The 14,840-nt window shown below is 37.3% G+C and overlaps 1 protein-coding gene across 3 annotated transcripts in view; it reads right to left on the bottom strand.

Annotated features, from left to right (window-relative positions):
* The window catches only part of dpp6a (dipeptidyl peptidase like 6a), a 474,269-nt gene that overhangs the window by 132,603 nt on the left and 326,826 nt on the right, over positions 1-14,840 (bottom strand). For all 3 annotated transcript variants that reach the window (XM_039666636.2, XM_039666637.2, XM_039666635.2), the window contains one exon: positions 8,670-8,784. In XM_039666636.2, the coding sequence (XP_039522570.1) occupies positions 8,670-8,784 (115 nt within the window). The remainder of the gene's footprint in view (positions 1-8,669; positions 8,785-14,840) is intronic.

Below are 14,840 nucleotides of genomic sequence, written 5' to 3'. Positions count from 1 at the left end.
GATATTCAAATTAAATGACCCATCATACCATTGATCAGCTCTACCAAACTTGATTGTCTTTTCATGAATAAAAAAAACACTGTTATGTTGTCTTGATTGATACCGTGAAGCAGCTTTGATACAATCTGTATTGTGAAAAGTGCTATATAAATATATTTGACTTGACTTGACTTGACTAGAACTTAATTGTACTTGCACTTATTGTTTGCACTTAATAAGACTAAGAGAAAACTGTTATTTGTTTGTGTTATTTATACTCTTTTTTATTATATGTTCAATTTGAGGAAATTAGTTTAATTATGAGGTCACACACAGCCTCAATCAGATGTTCTGGGAGCTCATAAAAGTACAGTACGGTCTGAAGTTGACTCATGAAAATCTTGTGTGGAGTGTGGAGAGAACAACCAGCACTGTATTTCCAGTTGTTTCCCTCGCATGCACTAAATGGATGTCTGACAATTTCAGTGCTTTTTCTCCGTCCATGCAATAGATGCAAACCCTTGAATGAGCGTGGATTTCTATTGCATTTACTTGAACCTCTGGGGTAATATCTTTGGTTTAACCCATCAGAGAAATTGAGAGGCTGCCAAAATCAGATTGTAAAATGGACAAAGGCTCTTTACGAACTTGATGTGCGATGCCGTGCTGACTGACATGTATGTGCATGAATCACTGTCACACGCACAAGCTCAGAGCAATATTGTAAGTAACTGTCTGAATGATAATACATTTTTAACTAGCAGAATAATAATGCATCACAATACACATAGTTGACTGCTTGTATGTTGTGAGAAATGTTTGTGATCTGTGTTATGTACTGTTGTATACTTGCTCTTAACTAATTGCCCCTTGTGGGATTAATAAAGTTGATCAAAAAAGTAAAGTAAATAGTCTGACTTTTAGTTACGTCTTTTAACTATTACAATATTTTGAAGGGCAGAAACTTTAACTATTGGCTTCAATTCTTCAATCAGCTGTCACTTCAGCACGAGGGCAGTAGAATATAGCATTAGGACCACACCTCCATCCATGTCCCGCCTCTTTGCCCATTTTATTTTATCCGGTAGTGACGAGAGGTGAAGCGCTGCCAGAGCCCGTCTAACGGAGAGCCTTGGCCCTTCCTATTAGCCCTGTTGTGTATCATCCTGGTTGCAGTTCCATTAGAATTCGACTGGAGGTGATCGCGGGCGAGAGCAGAATGAATGGGAGTCTATGGGGCTAAACGGCTAAAAGTGTCTCTTTCACCTGCTTGTCGTTAAATTACCATAGATTTTATTGTTGATTCCACAAGTTCAATATAGATTATAGGCCAAAAGTGGAATGAACGAGTACTTATGTCCTTTTGATTTCTTACAGGTTAGGCCGTTGTTGGCCGGAACACGCTAGCATTCTGCTATTGTGTGACGTCATCACATTTTTGAACGGATTTTTAGAACAGATAAGTGAACTTAAAAATGCAATGTATTATCTTAGCCTTCCCTTTTGAATGCAACTTTCAAATTACTTGACAAAAAATTACATCCTGAGAAAAGTGGATTTCTGGGGGTGAAACCCCATTGACTCCCATTCATTCTGCACTCGACCGCGAGCGCCCCCGCATGGACAGAGACGTGTTACTGCAGCCGGTCCAGAACCCGGAAATAACCAGCCAGTGCCAATTCTCTTCAATTAGACATTCTCTGGCGCTGCCAAGATGGCGACGACCGGCCAGCTACTTTACTCTTCAAAAACGCTCTCCTACGGGTGACGTTACGGATACTAGGGCTGTCAACTTTAGTCGTTTAGTCGACTAATCGGTCGATGCCGTCTTGGTCGACTGACATTCTTATTGGTCGACCAGTTGCATTTTTTTTTTTTACCAATAGAAAGAATTTTTCAATGATTTACTCCTTGATATTTATTCATTTATAAGCAGTTATTTATTACTGTATTCTAAATATAATTAGCCTATGTTTTGTCCCCAACTTTAAAATGCTTTAAGTTAGGCTATTTTTGTAACTGCGCCACAGTTTAGCGCACACACATAATACACTCGGGAACCGCACGTGTGGCTGGCTGCGCTGCTGCTTCGCGCTCGGTAAGGGATGCTGTATTCATTCAGTTAGAACGCTGCTTGTTTTGGCTTTAGTCGACAAAATGTCCAGGAAATCGAAATCTTTTGTCTGGCTGCATTTTAAAACAAAGACGACAAGACTGTGGAGGGAGGCGATCGCGTTGCTCCATTATGAGCGCGCAAGTCGCGCGCCTACATTTGAAATCGAACTTGAGCGCGCAAAAGACGTGAGCAGTCTTTTAACGGCTATATCATGCTGACTCAATAGATTGTGTTTTCTTAATGTTTTAGTTTTTATTTGTACACTTGACGCATTTGAAAATAGCCTAAATAATGCAAAAAAACGAAAATAAACCTATACGCGGTCCTACAGCCTATTATTAGGATTGTTTTAGTTATTTGGGTTTTTTGTGTGTTGTTTAAAAGCCTTGATCGTCAGGACGAAAGTTAACCCATAGCTTTGAAAGTAAAGAAGAATATAAAGCCTGTATAAACGAGAGCTTTTGTTGGGATTTTTCATTATGTGGCAGATAGCAGTTATATTTTTTTGCAGCGTGTGGTGTGGTCAGGTGCGCGATTGTGACCTAGGACAGAGCTCTTCACTTTTTGCAGTTAAAAAAATCACTTAATTTTCAAAGAATTGTATTATTATTATAGTTTTATTTATTTGTGATGTTTTTCGTTGTTGTTTTATAAATGCTCTCTGACAATTGTTTAAAAAATGTTTAATCAAAACATCACGTTTTTTTTTTTTTTTTTTTTTTTTAGTCGACTAATCGTTGCGCAGGACTCGACTTTGGTCGACTAAGGATTTCTTTGGTTGAATACAGCCCTAACGGATACTACGTCCATATTTTTTTACAGTCTATGGTCTCAACAGAAATAAAGACTCATCATACCAAGCAACATTTATCCTGTCTTCAACTGTCCAATTTTGGTGAGCTCTTGCAAATTGTAGCCTCTTTTTCCTATTTGTAGTGGAGATGAGTGGTACCCGGTGGGGTCTTCTGCTGTTGTAGCCCATCCGCCTCAAGGTTGTGCATGTTGTGGCTTGACAAATGCTTTGCTGCATACCTCGGTTGTAACAAGTGGTTATTTACATTTAGCTGACGCTTTTTCATCCAAAGCGACTTACAATTGCTATATATGTCAGGTCGCACGCCTCTGGAGCAACTAGGGGTTAAGTGTCTTGCTCAGGGAGACATTGGTGACTCACAGTGGATATCGAAACCGGGTCCCTCACACCAAAGGCATGTGTCTTATCCACTGCACCATCACCACCCCATTCATATTTCAGTCAAAGTTGGCCTATTCTCCTCTGTCCTCTAGCATTAACAAGGCATTTTCGCCCACAGGACTGCCACATATTGGATTTTCCGGCCCGCTTGGCACCAACAACCTCAAAATAGCTTAAATCACCTTTCTTTCCCATTCTGACATTCAGTTTGGAGTTCAGGAGATTGTCTTGACCAGAAAATTGACAAAAAGTACACACCATAAATCAACATACTAACCAAATATTCACATTTCTACTAATTTCCATTTCACATAATAGATGCAGAAATGACAATGCCTTTGCGCGCTGATTTAACGTTACAACCTCTTGTCTTATAAAAGCAACCAGTGTCATTGCTTTTTGATTTATTAACATGTCAACACATACTCTATGCTTGAGGCTAAGATTGTGTTTAACTAGCGTATTGCGTTTAAACTGTGAATTGCCCGCACTGTCAGCAAATGGTGGGTTTGGCCTTTTTCGCCACAAAAACCTCACTCTGAATCATCTTCCGACTGTGACACTGTACTATGGCTGCAATGTTTCAAATGGCTCATGGTTCAGTTTGTATCGGTTCACGGTTTCGGCATGATTCGGTATGGGCTATGTTCAGGGGAACAAAGACTACTGTCAAATAAAATAAAGAAAATATGAACAAATATTCTAACCACAAGCAAAAGCACAAATAAATACAATAGAGCAAAGATCCTAATAAAATAAACTATGCTTTTCCAGCCCGTTCTCATCCTTTAACGTCATATAGAACGCTATATGCAAAAACGGCGCTATACTACGCACATGGCACCCTTTATCGTTAATATAACACGCGAACCCAAGACGTCATAAATCCTTTAGCGTGAATATGACACGCACACCCTACCCCACACCTAAACTTAGCCGGCGCGTGTTATATTACCGAGAACGGGTGCCATGTGCGTAGTATAGCGCCGTTTTTGCATATAGCGTTCTATATGACGTTAAAGGATGAGAATGCGTTAGCTTTTCAGTTAGGTCTAACATTAGTTTTCAGGTACAGAAATTCAATAAAATAATCAAATGTAAAATAACGTTGCATATTTGACCATACAAATTAGAGATTAATACTTATTAAAGTTACAAAAGCTATTCAATTCAGAGCTTATTCAGTAGGCCTACACCGATACTGTGAGTGTCTTTCTTGACCATTTAAGTTCACTGAAGGCATAACAGACTATGTCTGCTAGGATACTCATCAAGACGGACATGTTGACATACTTTTTGTGTGAGTTTGTCCATTACAAGTGCAAGACTTGAAAGAGAACCCAATATTTGCGCGGTGTCTGAGATGAGAAGCCTACACATAAACATATGCACGTACAGACACACACGCACAAATCTTCTAGATGCGAGTTCCCTTTCGCGTCTTGTACTGGAATGTTTACATTGGCAAAACTTAAATGATTTTAGTTTAAACACTGATGGTAACGTCTGCAATTCAGGTCTCGTCTGCGCTCGATCGCTATCAACTACCGGGTGATGTCATGTTCGAGCATTTGGCACTCACATTGAACAGTGTTCACAAAGAGTAATCATTTTGTTCACGTTTTTTTTTTTTTTTAATCGCTGTTGTAATGTATTATTTGGGAAGCCAGCAAGTGAATTTAACTGGCACACTAGCCGCTGGTCGGAAAAACAAGTCAATAGTTCGCTTGCTCATGATTGCTCAGACCCTATGGCTTAGACGCACAGCATATATATATATATATATATATATATATATATATATATATATATATATTCAGGAGCCCTCAAAAATCCGGAGAAACAACTCGAAGCAAAGCCAGCCTTGGTGGAGATGCCAACTAAATTGACTGTTTAACGCGTAATGTCATGGAACTTTTGATGAATGAATAAAAAGCCGTTCAGTACACTTGAAATCAAATTGTGATATAGACAAGTGAGTGTGAATATTAAACCACAAAAAAGACTACTTAAATACGAATCCTGCATGTTCTGTGTGAATGAATGGTGAAGACCACAGCACTTTCATTTACCACACACACACACACTGAAGCATGTGTGACGCTTGCGCTGTTTTTTGCCTAAACAAGTACACAAATGCATGAACTTCATTTCCAGACTCTAGATCTGCTTTGAAAGCAACTTTGTGAGCATTTAACCACTTAATTTGAGCAAAATTATCGTCATGTCATAACGTCCATGTTTTCATTTTAACAGTAAAGCTCATTGTGCAGCACGTTTGACGTTTGTGATTAAAATAAATTAAAATATGTCTTAATGTCTTATTTTATGTCAAACTTTGTTAAACTCACCATCTACTCATCAACATTTTGAGACAACTTATCATGATCCAATCAATTACTGATACATAAAATCCCACTCTACGTGTTTTTGTCATTAAACATTCGATTTGACTCTGAAATGTCTCATTGCGTATAAGTAAAATGGGTTGCAAATTGTGTCACGTTGACGTCAAGAATAGGATTATTTGCAATGTGCCTTGTTTAAATCAGATGCACTTATGTAAGTGACCTGGTTTAAAAGCAGAAGTGTGTAGAGATCTTTGAGACCTGTCCAATGTCCTGTCCTGCAGTTTTGGAGTGACATCAGCACTCAAGCTAGAAATGCCACCTGCTCGGTCCCTACGGCCTGTGCTCATTCTCTCTGCTCTATTAGCCTGACTGCCTGACAGACCTGAAGTGAAAGACTGCAGGCAGACGAGGTGTCCAAATGGACAGAAGAGGATGTAACAACACGCACATACTTGTATATGTGGTTTACAGGAACTCTTTTTATACTGTGCAAACTACACTAAGCCCAACCCCTAAACCTTCCCATCACAGAAAACATTCTGCATGCATGTTGTATAGCCATGTCATTACACACATTTGTGTCCTAATAAACCATAAACCATATATATAAGAGCACACACACATTATCAAAAGCAAAAAAAAACAAAAAAAACAAAAAAAAACAATCAGTGTCTCATCTTAATCTGTCCCGTTAAAATATTTTACACTGAGCTTATTATTAGAGAAATATGTAAATATATGCAATAACACAAAACTACTCAATTAGTTTCTCAAAGACTGAATCTGCTAGTTTAATGTAGGCCAACCAGCATTCACAGAACACTATTTAAAGCACGACTGGGAGATTTTAATGGCTTTCAGAGAGCAAGGGAATGCAGAGATTTACATTGCCCAGTAACAGGCTTCACTGGACACGTATAAACTGCACTTATATATGGTACTTCCTCCACTGCTGAGAGCTTAATCCTGTTCTTTACTGTTTGGATGCCTCTTTTAGTGCTATTTCGTTGGCAGAGAGGTTTTTTCTTTTTTTTTTAATTACAGTAACAAAATTATTTAGAAAGCATTAAAGGAGACCCCATAATAATTTAATATAGATTTACAATAATAACAATAATTTATATTTAATTATTAATGTCATATATGGTGATTATCCAACGCTATCTCACGACCAATTTGTACGAATCCGTACGAGTGATTAAAAAGTGGCTAATTCGTACTAATTCCTATGACCTCACTCATACAAATTCGTACAATTTGTCTAAACCCACGTGATAACAATAAATGATGTTTTTATTATATGATAATATTAATATTTTTTTAATATGATAGTTTCATTATAAATATGTTGATTGTCAACGCTATCTTACGACCAATTTGTACGAATCCGTACGAGTGATTAAAAAGTGGCTAATTCGTACTAATTCATACGACCTCACTCATACAAATTTGTACAATTTGTCTAAACCCACGTGATAACAATAAATTATGTTTTTATTATATGATATTATTAATATTTTTAATATGATAGTTTCATTATAAATATGGTGATTTTCAACGCTATCTCATGACCAATTTGTACGAATTTGTACGAGTAATTAAAAAGTGGCTAATTCGTACTAATTCATACGACCTCACTCATACAAATTTGTACAATTTGTCTAAACCCATGTGATAACAATAAATGATGTTTTTATTATATGATATTATTAATATTTTTTTAATATGATAGTTTCATTATAAATATGGTGATTATCAACGCTATCTCACGACCAATTTGTACGAATTCGTACGAGTGATTAAAAAGTGGCTAATTCATACTAATTCATACGACCTCACTTGTATGAATTCGTACAATTTGTCTAAACCCACGTGATGGGTAGGTTTAGGGGCGGGGTCAGGGGTAGTTCATTCGTACAAATTCCTACGAATTGGCCAACTCGTAAAATATGTACGATTTAGCAAAAACCATACTAATTTGTACGAGTGAGGTCGTACAAAGTGTTAGAAATTAGCCACCTTGTAAAATTCGTACGAATTTCCATGAGATCGAGTTGGATTATCTCTAAGGTGGACACCCAACTTATTATATGATATTTACCATCTTAATCTTACCATGTCATGTCAGCAAACGGAAAAGTCAGCCAGCTATTTATTATTTAAGTAATTTATTATGTTACTAATTGTGTACATCCTAACTGCAAGGGCACCTTTTACCCCAAATACCAACTTTTACAAATTCTTCTGTTATTGAAAAACTTAAATTACCCTGAACAAAACTAAAAAATCATTAAGAAGGCATTTGTCTCAAAATATAAATAATAATTTTGACGATTCTAATTTGCTACTTAAATCTACAAAAAAACAAAACAAAAAAAAACATAAAATGTTAAATCAAATTGGCGCAGAATCAACTTTTTGCTGCTGCCCGTGATCGTGTCAAGGATCAGAAAATGTCCATGTGCATCTTGAAAAGCGGATGTTTTGGAAAGTGCTGTGACAAGTTTTTGTGCCTTCTAATAGTTTGGAGGAAAATAAAATCAAAGCCGTCTTTTACCCCGGCGCGTCTTTAGTCCTGTTGCACCCTACAACTTGAATTACTGTTCCTGGGGATTGATAAGTCAAGTAATAGTATTACTTTTAAAATTATTAATTGAGTACCAAAACTGTTTGTGACCAATTCATTTGAGTCTGAAGTCTATTACTACATACTTTATTTTTATGTTGTTTAGCCGCATTGAATGTGTCCAGAACCTTCTATGTTTTTATTTTGTTTGCATGGTCATGTTACATATGTGAAACCAGTCCCAATTGAAACTTCCAAGTACATGCCAATATGTTTTGGAAAACATTCAAGGTGTTCTGGCAGGATGCAGTAAGATGAAAGGCTGTGTCTGTAATAGGATTGTATAACACTTGAAACATTCTGGTTTGTTAACAGTATTGCGCGTGTGTGTGTGTGTGTGTGTGCGAGCGTGCTATGGCCTAGAGGCTCGTGGCCCGGGCCCTTTGCTCCCAGGCTGCTCACCTGGAGTAAGCAGAATGACAGAGGTGACGATCAGAGAGCAGATGACCAGAATAACAAGCAGTGCAATCGCTATTCCCTTCCAGTTCCTCTGCGGAGGGTTACTTCCCACCAGCTCCTACAGAAAGAGACGCACAAAGAGAGAGAAAGCATGTGAGTTGATGCATGCAAATGGGATGTTTGTCAAGGACAGATGTGTGCCAGTAAGCAGCACCTCCTGGGAAACTGCTGTTGGCCTAAAACAAATTCTGCCAATGTCTGTGTAAAAGTGTCATTTAGTGTGACATACACTATTGTTCAAAAGTTTGGGGCTGGTAAGAAAATATTATGCTCATCAAAGCTGCATTTATTTGATTAAAATCTTTTCTATTTTAATATAATAAAAGGTAATTTATTCATTAAATGGAATAACTTCAGTCTTCAGTGTCACATGATCCACCAGAATTCATTCTGAGATGCTGATTTGTTGTTCCTGAAACACTTATTATTATTATATATAATACAATAATAAATTATTATTATTTTTTGTAACCAATAAAAGTCTTTACTGTCACTTTTGATTAATGTAATGCATCTTAGCCAAATAAAATAATTAATTTCTTACAGAAAAAAACTAAATAAATAAAAAACATACTGACCCCAAACTTTTGAACATTTGACTTTTTTTCTCTTCATCCAGCAACAGAGGGAGATTTATTGGTGAAATACAGTATGACATTCTGAAAAGCTTGCAGGCGTTTTAGGAAAAACTGTGTGAAGGAAAGCAAAGCAATGTTTTTTCTCCAAATTTGAGATTAATTAATTGATGTTAAGCAAAAACAGAACAAATTTTCTCAATTAATATTTAGCAGTAGCTCTAACTGAAACAAATTTGATCAGTTGTTGGAAGTTCCTCCACATGAAAACATCATTTGAAGCTTAAGAGGAGCTATTTCAAACTGGAGATTAATCAAGTGTGAATGACAGATTAAACTCTGTTTAAAAATAAAACGCACAGAACAGACCCGCTCATACAGACGCCAACAAAACACAAGATTCACAACAAGCGGGCAGTTAGTAGACACAGAGCATTTGGACTTCAAGCAGAATGCATGCTAATAGAGTTGAAAGTAGCATGCGGCTGTGGCCTGTGTTCCAGCGGCTGACATTTTTATTGGACTCAACTCAGACTAATGAAGTGGAAGTCTAGTGGCGAGGGCGGCATTAAACTCTTTAAGGCCTGAGCTGTTAGTGACCTTGTTCCTGTCCTAATTGAAAAGCGCGCCAGACATCATTAGCCTGGAGATAACAGTAGCCAGAGCCTGTTTACCGGGACACCCATTACAAGGACTCATTAAAGTCCCTTTCTCTCTCTCTCTCTCTCTCTCTCTCTGTTTCTCTCTAGGGTCACACAGACAGACTCTTCCTTTCCGGTATGCAGACAGAGCCACTGAGTCTCATGTGAATAGAGACACAGCATTACAGCACTAACCACCACCAGCAACCTTCACCCTGCCCTACTTCACATATGCAATCCTAACGACAATAGCTGCGTTTCCATTACCCATTAATTTGCGCAAATTGAAATACGCTCAATTTCGCAAAAACTCAAGTTTATCGCAAAAAAGTTTTTACGCTCGCATGAGGAGGTTTTTCAGGCAATTCAAAAAAGGAATTTTTCACAAAACTGCAATGGAAATGGGTTTTACGCATGTACAGTCACCTGACTTAGAAGACGGAGTGTGTTTTGGGGTCTGTGTCCGCAAATAAAATAATAATTATCATCATTAGCCTATTAGGCTACAAATGTAGAAGACACTTTTATCCAAAAAAGGAACAAGGTAATTCGTCATATTTCATTCATAGTTCAGGTTGGACAACAATAATAATAATAATAGGGCTAAGATTATCGCAAATACACGATTTTGACCACGGGCGCGCCGTGAACACTTGCATTTTCCTATCAACAGTGGAATCAACTTAAAATACTCTATCATTTCTGGTTATACATTAATGTTGTGCTTTTGTAAAATAAAATAAAACAATCAGGCACGCTTTCATTGTCTTCGTGAACTGGAGCGCGAGAACTGAAACAATAGCCTTTGTAGACTAAAGCTTTAAATATCCACTTTAAACAGAACAAATTCGAATCGGAAGCTAATACTTTCTGATTATGTAATCCGTATGAAAGGTGCCGTTCTCTCTAAAGGTGCATCCGGAGATGGAGATAGTTTTTAGCTTGTTATTTTTTCAGACGCATTTATAATAACTCGCCTATACACCACTGCGGGAAAAATCATTTCCAGGTTTTAATTTGGCCTTAGAAATACAGTAAAATCTACATTTTTTCCCATATTAATTTGTGAATATTTTAAACGTTTTTAAAGGGGGCAAAAAGTCATAAACAACTATCTGAAAATTCGTTGATATATTTATAGCGCAGGATTGGTGTGGTCAAACTAAAATGTTGGTGTTCAACTTTTCGTTTTAAAAATATAACAACCGTTCATTTTTCGTTTAGCAATGAACGTTTGGACATAATAAGAGACAGAGTTCTTTATTAAATTCATTTAAAAAAGAAACAACAATTACAGGAATATAACCTATTGGACTCTAAACCTCAAAGAAATGCCATCAAGACCTCGAGGGAGAAACACCAAAAAACTCTGTGTCTTTCCCTGCCATTAATGCTTGGATAACAAACCACGTCTCCTCTGTTAATCATAATAATGTGCGGTGCATGGCTGTGATATAGTTTATAAACCTACCAACGTCCGTTGCCATGATTTTTTGAATGATTTATCAAGTGAGGGGAAAAAGATGTTTTAGTCGCATCGGTTAATGGAAACACCATCATTTCGCAATTAGTTTTTTATCGACATTTGGAAAATATTGCAAAAGTTTTGTGCAAATCTGTAATGGATGAGTCTGATTGATGCTTACATGTGCACACACAAAAGCACCTAAATGGCAGGTGCATGCCAAAGTATAGGCTGATTATTTTTGTTTTGATTTGCTTTTTCTGTTGTAAATATATTGAGTCAACAGATAAATGGCACCACAATCGGTATCTGAAAAAATAGCACCCAAAACCATAGGTAGTTAATATTATCATGCTCAAGTCAGATGCATTACAGAAATGGTTGACACATACAATTTTAAGTTAAATTGTAAAATATGATAATATTGGATTAGGAAGTAAACCAGATTTGGAAATCTGTGGGAATCTCTGCACAATAAATTTGAGAGAAATACATTATTAATAGTTCTAATAACAACTGGGATGTGTGATGTACACTCTCGGGCAAAAGAAAAAAAAGACAATCACAAAATGTAAGCAGAATTTAACGCACTACTTAAAAAGCCATTGCTGTCTCAGAAAGCCATCAAAGACAGAATGAATGGAACAGTGGAAGTTGTGTGTGTGTAGTGATGAATCACAATCAAAACACGAAGCAATGGTTCTCAAACCTCCCTGCACATGTTGTATGTCATCCTCATGTATCACACCTGATTCAAGGAGCTCATTAGTAGAGACAGCAAGACCAGAAATGGGTGTTTCAAATATAGGGAGACATACAAAATGTGCAGGGGCTGGTGGTCCTCCAGGACAGGTATGAGAAACACTGCTGAATAATATAATAATAATACATGTGTCTCTAACCCAGTGAAGCATGGAGGAAGAGTAGGGAGCCTTTTAGCTGCTGGTGTTGGTGGGATGCTTCACTGTAAAAAGTAATTTAATGCTTTGGAATACAGGAGAATATTGCAGAATGGCTTGCTTCCCAAAAATGAAACGTTTTTATCAAACGGGGAATGATCAGATGTTATTTTTAAACAAGAAAATCCTCCTGCCAAAATTGCAAAGACAACCAAGAAGTGGCTTGAGAACGAGTCCATCACGCTAATGTCCCGATTTGAACTACGTCTTATTCACGGCAACGCCATCTTTGATTTTTAATGAGAATGAAAGCGAGGCTGTGAGGGATAGACTTTTAGGATAGACTGTTATTTAATATGTTTTTGGATTGTTCTGCTCATGAAACACTGGAAAAATATCTTTCAAAGAAATGTCAGTAGACAAAAAATTCCAGACAATGTAAGCTGTGGAAAATTGTAAGTAATCTAGCCGCTTTATTCGGCTATCCCTCACAGCCTCACTTTCATACCCGTCATGGCGCTTCTCTGAATAAGGTCTATAGCGAATATTTTGTCTCACATTAAACTCAAACAAACTAGGATATTTATGAACTGTTTGAAGCCATCAACATTGAGTGGAGCAACACTGACTCTTCTTCCCGCAATAAGATGTCTAAAAGTTTACCCACATTTACCTGGAGCTTGTAACATTTTAAGAAAACAAGTGTGAAGGCTATTCCATGCTACGTTACTTTATCTACAGTATTTGTCTCAGTTTAGCCAATTTCCTGACTATTTGTGATATTTACAATTGAACATTTTTCTTAGGACTGGTTAACACAGAATGCGTTTTTGCTTTAGAAATGTGAAAAGCAGGTCAGTGGGACAGAAAAAAAAAGCTCTAGAGAGGCATGAAGTTTGACAGAAGTGTCAAACTTCTTTTAATTTGAGCGTCACATTTTTAGAATGACGTGTCACACTGAAAAAGATTAAAGACATCAGGTTAAAGGAGAACTCCGGTAAATTTTAACACTGAGCTCGTTTTTTGTACATTTGGACTGCTGTCAGTACAGTCAAAAACGCCAAAAATTGGTGTTGCCTATGTCCGTGTTATAGTCTTTTTAAAATTCGGACCCTGTTGACTTCAATGGGGCATGTTTTAAACCTGCTTTTAGCCTCTTAACATTCTTGATTTGTCATTACAAGTGCACAGCCATATGAGTAGTGTTATTAAGAGTGACCACGGTCAATCTGACTGCAGTAGATTTGAAGATATGAATAAAATTGATGTTAATTCAGCCAGCTCACATATCTCTATTTGCTTCCTGTTTTCGGTCGAAGCCCACAGTAGTCAATCTCATGCGCGTGATCATTCGGATGAACTATCCATTTGAGCTGATATTCTCAGAACACCACACAGTGGTAGGTTTGAGATGATATTCGCCAATGATCACGTGCCTGAACACGACAATCGACTACTCTGGACTTCAACCGAAAAAAGGAAGCAAAAAGAGGTATGTGAGCTGGCTGAATTAACATAATTTTTATTCATATATTTCACATCTACTGCAGTCAGATTGACCGTGGTTACTCTAAATAACACGACTCACATGGCTGTGCACTTGCAATGACAAATCAAGGATGTTAAGAGCCTAAAAGCAGGTTTAGAACATGCCCCATTGAAGTCAACAGGGTGAATTTTAAATAGAGGTGTAGGCAACACCGATTTTTGTCATGTTTGTCTGTACTGAGTCTGACAGCCCTCCAAATGTACAAAAAATGAGCTCAATGTTAAAATTTACTGGAGTTCTTCTTTAAAGACATCCATCTAGCACGTTTACCTTGAAAAACAATAGAAAAGTAGCATAGTGGGATGGAAAAAATGCATTCTGTGTGAACAGTCCCTTAGAAAAAAACAATGCTTCAACCTGTTACGACAAATATTAAATTGACTGCAGTAAATATACATTGGTAATCTGTATCACCACTGGTTATAAAATAAATAACTAAATAATCGAAGCGAAGGTGACTGTGGTGAGCAGGGCGAGGCCGGGGGCTGTGAGAGAACGGCAGCGAGGCTGGTGGCGTGATTGATGATGAGCGACGACAGTGAATATCGAGAGAGGCCAGGCCTGGACGAGAAGAGCCACGCCCCTCACGGATGACTGCGGTCACATATAATAAAACACAACATGAAATCCAGGCCTGTTCCTCTCTTGATCTTCACTGTCATAAAATAAAATGCATTTTAAATTTATATTAAATTCAGTGTTGGGAAAGTTCATTTTCTACATGAACTAGTTCAAAGTTCAGTTGACACATTTTAAAATGAACTAGTTCATTCATAGTTCTTTTTTTCCATGTAGCGAGCTTTTTTATTGCCACAGCCCATATACAACCACAGACAACAATAATTTTATCGACGAGCAAAGTTTGCACAGAAATGTAAGATTTTTCGGTAACACTTTACAATACGGGTGCACTAATATACATTAATTCATGCTTAACTCATACACAGATAATCATGAGTTAATGTAGAACTCATGAAGAACTAAA

This window comes from Pimephales promelas, chromosome 22 (assembly GCF_988280905.1).
Source record: "Pimephales promelas chromosome 22, fPimPro1.hap1.1, whole genome shotgun sequence".
NCBI lineage: Eukaryota > Metazoa > Chordata > Actinopteri > Cypriniformes > Leuciscidae > Pimephales > Pimephales promelas.
The sequence above is the reverse complement of the archived record's forward strand: the minus strand, read 5'-3'. Positions and strand labels throughout refer to the sequence as shown.